This window comes from Teleopsis dalmanni, chromosome 2 (genome assembly GCF_002237135.1).
Source record: "Teleopsis dalmanni isolate 2A chromosome 2, ASM223713v2, whole genome shotgun sequence".
Classification (NCBI taxonomy): domain Eukaryota; kingdom Metazoa; phylum Arthropoda; class Insecta; order Diptera; family Diopsidae; genus Teleopsis; species Teleopsis dalmanni.
Window position 1 is genome coordinate 34,576,820 of NC_051847.1, and position 8,242 is coordinate 34,585,061.

At 28.1% G+C, this 8,242-nt stretch overlaps 1 protein-coding gene across 1 annotated transcript; it reads right to left on the minus strand.

Moving 5' to 3' along the window:
- Positions 1–4,329: 4,329 nt before the first annotated feature.
- LOC119679415 lies at positions 4,330–5,027 on the minus strand. The gene is made up of 3 exons (XM_038091759.1): positions 4,989–5,027; positions 4,753–4,803; positions 4,330–4,684 (listed from the first exon to the last, which is right to left on the minus strand). The coding sequence occupies exons 2-3, from the start codon at positions 4,798–4,800 to the stop codon at positions 4,409–4,411; spliced, it is 324 nt and encodes a 107-aa protein (XP_037947687.1). The 5' UTR covers positions 4,801–4,803; positions 4,989–5,027; the 3' UTR covers positions 4,330–4,408.
- Between the last annotated feature and the right edge of the window lie 3,215 nt (positions 5,028–8,242).

Below are 8,242 nucleotides of genomic sequence, written 5' to 3' on the forward strand. Positions count from 1 at the left end.
TTGGAAATACCAGGGTTCTGAGCTCCAAACCGGTAACAAATGAGATCATGACTATCAGATAGGGGTTTGAATCACTTTCTTTCGTGCCATTAGATAACTCCATTCAAAAAATTATTTCCATTATCGCAAACAAAAATATTGGTTAAATGTTTTTTTTTTCTAACCTCGATTGCGGGAACTGAGGCTCAGTCATCTCAATCGAAAAAACAGTTGGTGCAAATGGTAACTTCGCTTCCGCAACCTATTTAATTATTAAAAACGTTTACAGATAAGAAATTTGGTTTGTTGGAATTGTTCTACAAAGAATATAAAATTCTTAATGAAGAAAGTAATATTTGTACAATCAATAATAAATCTTGAAAGTAAAATAACAGATAGAAACAGAATGAAGAAATATGTAATTTCTAAAATCAATAACACTAGAGGTTTTTTTTTTGAATAAAGAATGCGAGTCATATATTCTGCAATATATGTAAGAGTATCCCTGAATAATACATAAGTATATATGCTTGCATAAAGTGGTGTATACGCCGAATCTTGCACATCTATCTGGTGGCCCCACAAACTAACTTTCACAATTATAATTAAAGTTACAATAGAGAGACTGAAATGCAAATTTATCTATAATGTTGCTTGGTGGACATTATCTTGACAAGCTACAAGATTTTTTGGAATCCAGAACACTAACAATAACTTCAGTTATGAAGTAAAGAATATTCTGCAACAACAATGTTGCCAGCACCCAGACTTTAATTGAAAACAGATCCCATATGCTTTACCTAGAAATATATATTATCAGAATCACCATCATCACCATCATTCTCGTCATCATTATCATTATCATCATCATCATTAGCATCATCATCGGCAGTATCATCAGAATCATTATTATCATCAGCAACTTCATGATCACGATGATTTATTACCATTATCACTATCATCATTATTGCCATCATAATTGCTATCTCTTTTAATAAAATTCAATTAGGGCATACTTTATTTGAGTTAAACTTTTAAACATTTCTATTTAGAGTTTTATCGAACTAATCTATCTACAAATTCCAAAATGGAAGATAATAGTTTATAAAAAGTATATATATATATATCAAAAACCATATATGTAACTACAAAGAAAATTGTAAATTAATTATCAAACAAGCATCTGTATTAATACTTATAACAAATAATATTTGATATATAATTTAACAATGACAGAGGCGTTGTGGCAAAGAAAACAAGAACGAATATCATACCATGGTATATCATATCATGATATATCATATATCATATCATATACATTATTCTATCAATTGCTTGCAAATACTATTTCACTAAAAAAAAGATCCTCACATTTAAATTCATTTGTTCTTGCTGTACGAACCTTTCTGAACATACATATCGCAAGGCTATCTCCTTTCGTTCGTCAAGTATACTGCGTTGGGCTTATGGGCCCTACTTTTATATTAAATTTTTCTCTGTAAGCAGTTTTTGAAGCACGACCGCACCATAATCCCATCTTTTACTATATCCATGTTATAAACAAATAAAAATATTTCGCAGAAACTAAATGTTCTTTAGTGCGAATTTATCATAACTACGAGTAAATTGAAAGTTTTTTAAATTAATATAAAAAAACTTGTGAAAATAATCAAATATTTATATATAAAATATATTTCATATAAATAAGTTTATAATTTAAATTAAATAAAATTTTCTCTAACAATCATTGAATCCAAATTAATTTTTCACATAAGGGACATTTTACAATATGCATAGAGTGTTAGTTTTTCAATATCCTTTCATAAAGTTCGGTAAAGTTCATGTTTTAGATGCTTCTACTCTTATATCCTTTATTCAATGACTAACATTTTTTTTTATAAAAACAAAACTAAAAAGTTTATTTATAAAAATAAATGAAATTCTATAGAAAATCATGGTAAATGACAATGAAATATATTTTCAGAAATCTACAAACGCACATATTTTTTGAAATCAAACATTCAAAAACTTTTTGTGGTTCCAATAGTTTTTCGATTTCGATTTCCTTTGGCTAAGCCATGAACTCTTCTCACACCACACGTATTACCAGTACCAGTACCAGTACATGATACTCGTATCGGTAAAGGTAAGCAATAGAGCATATGAAATAGACATGTGCCTTCTTCTTATTATCAGTTCAATGCTGTGTGTGCCAAGACTAACGATGTGGTTGATGATGCCACTTGATTGAAAATGGACGTGACTAGAAAAAATATTTTTTTTTCATTTTGTAGTACTTGTGTAGATCCATTGATTCATCCATTGATATACACAAATATATTAAATTCCTTTTATTTTGTTTATTATATGATTGCTTGTCTTATCACACATGTACAAATACACACATAATGTTTTTATATTCCAGGCAGGTTCATCTGTTTGTTAGTTTGCTTGCTTAGCTTTTATAATAAATATCTTACTTGGGTAAACTTCTAAATAAAATTAAAATTAAATAAAACAAAAATAAAAAATTCTTATATGAAAATTTTATTTACCATAATTGAGCGTGTTTACTACAAGTTTTTAGATACTTTTACTTACGGATATTCATAGGTAAATTTTTTCCTTTGTACTTTTTGTTTATTTTGTAATAAATATATTTATTTATTTGTCCGAGACAAATATTTTATTGTAAACAATTCGTTAACCATTCCCCTGTGTATGATAAGTATAACCTCTTCCACAGTGCTGTTGGCAGTTTTAAGTAAACTTCATTACTTGATTGCATTAAAGTAAACAAGAGGTAAAAAAATTAGACTAAATAGGAAATAGAAATTGTAATTAAATTATATAATTTATTACTTATATAAATAAAAAATTAAAAGCATTTTTGTGCTATAAGTATTCCTAATATCTCTAAATTCATATTAGTTAATCTCTGATACAACTAAACTAACGGTCAAGTTATGCACACGGTTGCCACTTGAAAATTTTTTCCTGTACCAAAATTGGTTTAAAAAGGTACCATTTCTGCAAAAAAAAGGTCCAAAATTTTGTTGAACCTTTTTTTTTTTTCGTTCTGTGTTTTTCATAGTGTTATAAATGAACAAAATATAAAATAGTGCAAAGTTGCATTTATAAAAGAAATTAATTGAAAATATCCACAATAAAGTTGGGTCGTCAAAAATGTACCATTTTTTGAACATGAGTACCAAACGAAAAAAAATGTACCAATTTTGGTATTAAAGTACCATAAGTGGCAACCGTGGTTATGCAGTGTCTCGGGCACGCCATGAATACAATCGTTGTTGTTTTCAATGCAAGTTTTAAATTTGAGAATGAGAGAAAAAACAATATGGCCGTTCAAACGCCGGCATGAGAGTCGGCGTATTTGTGCCCCGGCATTAAGGCAAAATTTTGAAATTTTTTACTAACCAACACTGCTTTGCCCAAGTACCGAGGCACAAATAGCCCTGCCCTCATGTCGAAATTGGAACCCACATATAGTTTTTTCTCTCTCTCTCAATTTTATAATTTGCATTGAAAGCAACAACAATTTTACTCATGCTGTGCTCGAAACACATGGCCCTAACCACGGTTGCCACTTCAAAATTCTATTCTGTACCAAAATAGATACAAAAATATACCCTTTCTGTAAAAAAAGGTCCAATTTCTATCTATTACCTTTTAAAAAGAAAATACAATATATATGAAATGTACAGAAGATATAGAAACTACAAGTCTTTTTATTCATAAGAATTTTTATTATTTAAATAGTCGTTCTATATTTTGCTGATCATACATAATGCATATATATTTTATCAAATATTTTCTTGCATAACAAAATATTATTTAAGATCTTAAATTCCATTCCGATCCAAATCCTTTACCTTTCGCAGCCGCAATATTTTAACCAAATCAATACATAAAATCGTATTAGTTTCAATCATACATAGGTATACAGATATTATGTACTAATTTTGGTACTTAAGTACCGCATGTGACAACCGTACCTAACATAAATCTACGCTCATAAAATTAATAAAATGCAAACGTTCTTACAATAGAGTGAATTTTTTTTGTCATATATTTTTTATTATATTAAATCTTTCGTAACGAAGGAATAAACATATATAAACGTATTTTTGTATAACTTCTACATTACATTATTTTTTTTTATCACAAAAAAAAATTAAACTCAATGAGAATTCTAAATGAAAACAGATTGGTGATGAAAATCTGTTACACTTCACCACCACCTTTTTATTTTGCACTGTAATAAACACTACGTAATTGAAATCTACCACTTTGTGTTAAAAAAAAATTGTCTTTTATATTTCGAATATTTTTATTCGTTAAATTTCAGATTGCATTACAAATATAATGAAATTAATAATAGATTGATTTGCTGCATATCTGGAGAGGCAATTTAGTCTATGCCTCCTGTAGCCTTTCCAATGTGATAATCGATAAAGGCACGTAAAGCCGTGAAGGTGACCTCACAATAGCTACCATAGCTAGAAATGTCCGTATCAGCTGGCCAAACATACTCTTGCTCCAAAAAGATTTTAAAGTCATAAAGCCATCCTTGTATTTCAATTATTTGTTGATTTGTTGCTTGATCTACACAGACAAGGGTCCCAAATGGGGTTACGAAGATACCATCGATACCGTCATCAGTAGTACGAAGCATAATGGAAACAAACTATTAAAATAAAACTAATGAGTAATGAAAGTTAACGCCCTACCTATAATTTTTTTTTTGATACTCACATTAGCTGCATCGTTTGCTCTCTCGCCAATATCAATTGGTGATTCCATTTTCTAGAAAGTTAAAATAATTTAATAGTGCAAAATTAATTTAGTTTTTATTAGGTATTAAATTGTTAAAATTTTAATCTACAGTAATTATAATTTATTTGTATTTTATTTATCACTTAGTTATTCTCTCTTTTGTCTAAAAACCAAGTATATACGTGGCTTTTAGAAAAAATACTTCAATAACTCACATAATATAACCGATCAGTTTAAGATACAGAATTCGATTGATTAAGTGCTCATAAATTGTTGCCTTAACACATTGCACGGAGAATAGATAGTCTTAGAAAGAACGAGATGCCAAATGAGAGAGAGAGATATAAAAAGAAGTGAACTGCATTATATTATATATATCTTTGCGAGCAGGAAGGATGACTAAACTATCTGCATGTATAAATTACGCAAAAAAATTAATTTCATACACTAGAAAAATAATTGGACACTAAATCCTTATAGATAAAGTTTGCTTTGTAAGTACCCTCAAATCCAACAATCACTTAGCAAAATAAGTTATCTTTTTAGATTTATATTTGAGAAATTCAAAATAATCAAGCCTTAGCTTGAACTCTTAAATACTTCCATCGCATCCTTCTGTATTTCTAAGTTGTGTACCAACAACAAAAATTAGGTCTTACAATAAGTTTAAAAAAAATCATATATGGTGGGTGTTATATTTTTTCTAAAATGATTAATGATTAAAATAAAAACACGTTATTTAATGTAGTGTTCATTAACAACTATAATATTTTCTTAAAAAAATAATAAGAAAACAAGAGAACAGCTTTTAAAACTGAATCGGACCAATTTTTGATACCTTCTATTGAAATGCATCGCATTTTCGAGAGAGTATACTCCATTGACCAAAATTATTGGTAGTCCGATGGAGTGGGGTCTGAACTAACAGACGAATTAGGTAAAACTATCAGCAGATATAAAACCAGTTTTCAATCAGTACGGGGTTGTTATGATGGAGTGTCATAATTTGTATCTGACAGAATTGTTCAGTCCTCTTTCAATTATCAATTACAACAGCTCTGTTGTAATAATTTTACTATGATTGAGTAGTTCTTATTGAATAATACCCTTGTAATTCAATACGACGTATATGTCTTAGCATATGAGAATAGAATCATCATATCATAGCAGTGTATAACCAATTAAGTTATACAGTGTTAGCAGTGTTAATAGTTGATAATAATATCAGAACCTTCACTACAGCGATCGCTTTCGATATTCAGTTATTAAACGAACCACAGTCACTTTATAATCATAGCTTATACATCAATCTGGTGTTGTATTTCTTCCTTTTTCTAACATATTATCTACATCTGTAACTGCTTTTTTACATCTTAGATTCTTATAGTTATAGACCTTCGAAATGTTAAGTTATTTGACAGATATTTTTGACTAGTAATACTACATACTAATAAAAAGGTAGTGATTTTTAACAGTGTATTGAAGTTAGGCACTAATTTGTCCACACTTGCAAAATGTAGCAATTGTCACATATAAGCAATAAGTGACCGTATCTTCATACAAATACAAATAGTTGTTTGCTTATACGACTTATACACCCTCACTATATACTACATATATATGCAAACTATTTAATAACAACTACTGCAAATCATGGTTAATCAAAATCAAATCGTTTTCTCAATAATACATATGCATTTATATAAATATATTTATGTGAAGCTAATACTATATCTCTCAAATAAAATGCTGACTTCATACACTTGCAAAACAAAATGCTCCCAGAAACTTCAGATTATACTTTTGCGTAGATTTAAAGATATTCTTTCAACAAAAAATTTATTATTTATTTACCAATATATATACACCATAGATATTTACTATTAACGAATAAAGTGAAGACAAAAATTTTGAGATATTCCTGTTGGATTCATAACGTTTTATTCAAATAAAATGTACAAAAAAATAAAGATTTTGAGTGAAATGTATCTTTAACGATGCCATAGAACATAGAATGTATAAATTCAAAATTAATAACAAAATTGATATTTCAACTATGACAAATATTTCAGAAAGATTTGGAATTCATTTTAAAATATTAAAAACATAAATATTCATGAATTATGGAAAATACACAAAATATTGAAATGGTGTGTCACACGTTACATACTCATATATGTTATCTGTAGTATATAAATGTTAAATTTAAATTATAAATTCAAATCATATCCATATAAAATGTATATTTCTGTGTGTTATTATCCTTTTAGGAGTTCATCCGGTTTCACAGTAAATATTAGAAATAAATTAAATTCTCCTACAGCTTGAATTTTTACTTATTATTTTGTTAAAACCTTTACACACACTTGTGATTTAGTAAGGGTATATTGAGGTTATATAGCTATTTGTCACATAGTTAAGGAATCGTGAAAAACAAATTAATTTTCAATTATAAAAATCACTTTATTTTTAATTATAATCGCATCCGTTTTCAACACACTTATCCCAACAGTCTCTTAGTTTATGGATTTCAATTCTGTAGTAGTTATCCAAACACTACTCTACTACAACTCTAACGTCTTGTTTAATGAAAATCAGTTTCCACCAAAACATTTTTAATCTGTTAGCAAAGTCCAAAATCAGATTTAGATAAATATAGTTTCGATATTGCAACAATTCGATAGTTTTTCAATAATTTTTTTAACTGTGAAAGCAAAAGCTTTACCTTAAAGAAGAATCGATTCAAGTGATTACAATACTCTCAGATTATGATTCCATTGTTGTACTAGTTTGGGAATAATCTATCAACGAAACTCAGTTTAAATCCCAAAAGATTAACATTGACATCTTTTTAGACAACTTCTGGAAAAGAATACAGTTTGGAACTGAATTCACACCACTCTTTAGTCTCTTGTTTAGATTTAAGATTATGAATTCTTATCTCATCTATAATGAGATAAAAATCTTCGCAGAAAATCCTCATCTATAATATTAAAATAACGCGGAAAATCCTCAACTATAAGGTTAGAATAATGCGGAAAATCATCTCAATCCTTTCTAGATTGCTGTAGATATTGCTGAAAGGTATTTAGTTATAACCTTCGTTCTTATATAACCTTTATTTTTAATAAACTAAAATTATTTTAATTTTTTAGTAAATGAATTTTTAGCTGATCAGTTTCGTTTGATAATCTATTTTGGGTTTGAATCGTTTGTACATAATTTTTTAAGATTGCAGAGTATGAAGGATTGAACTTAATCCTTCTCAAATTTGTAAAGTAGACCATCGTTTTAAATAACGTTATACTGGAGTTGTACTTCCCCGATTTCTATTTAAATAAACTCTTTATCATAAGGCAATAAAAAACATACATTTTCAAATACCAAATAATTTTTATATAAGCTTAATAACATTTATATCTCACTTTTAGGTATAAATATGTTAATGCATAAATTTGTATATATGCAT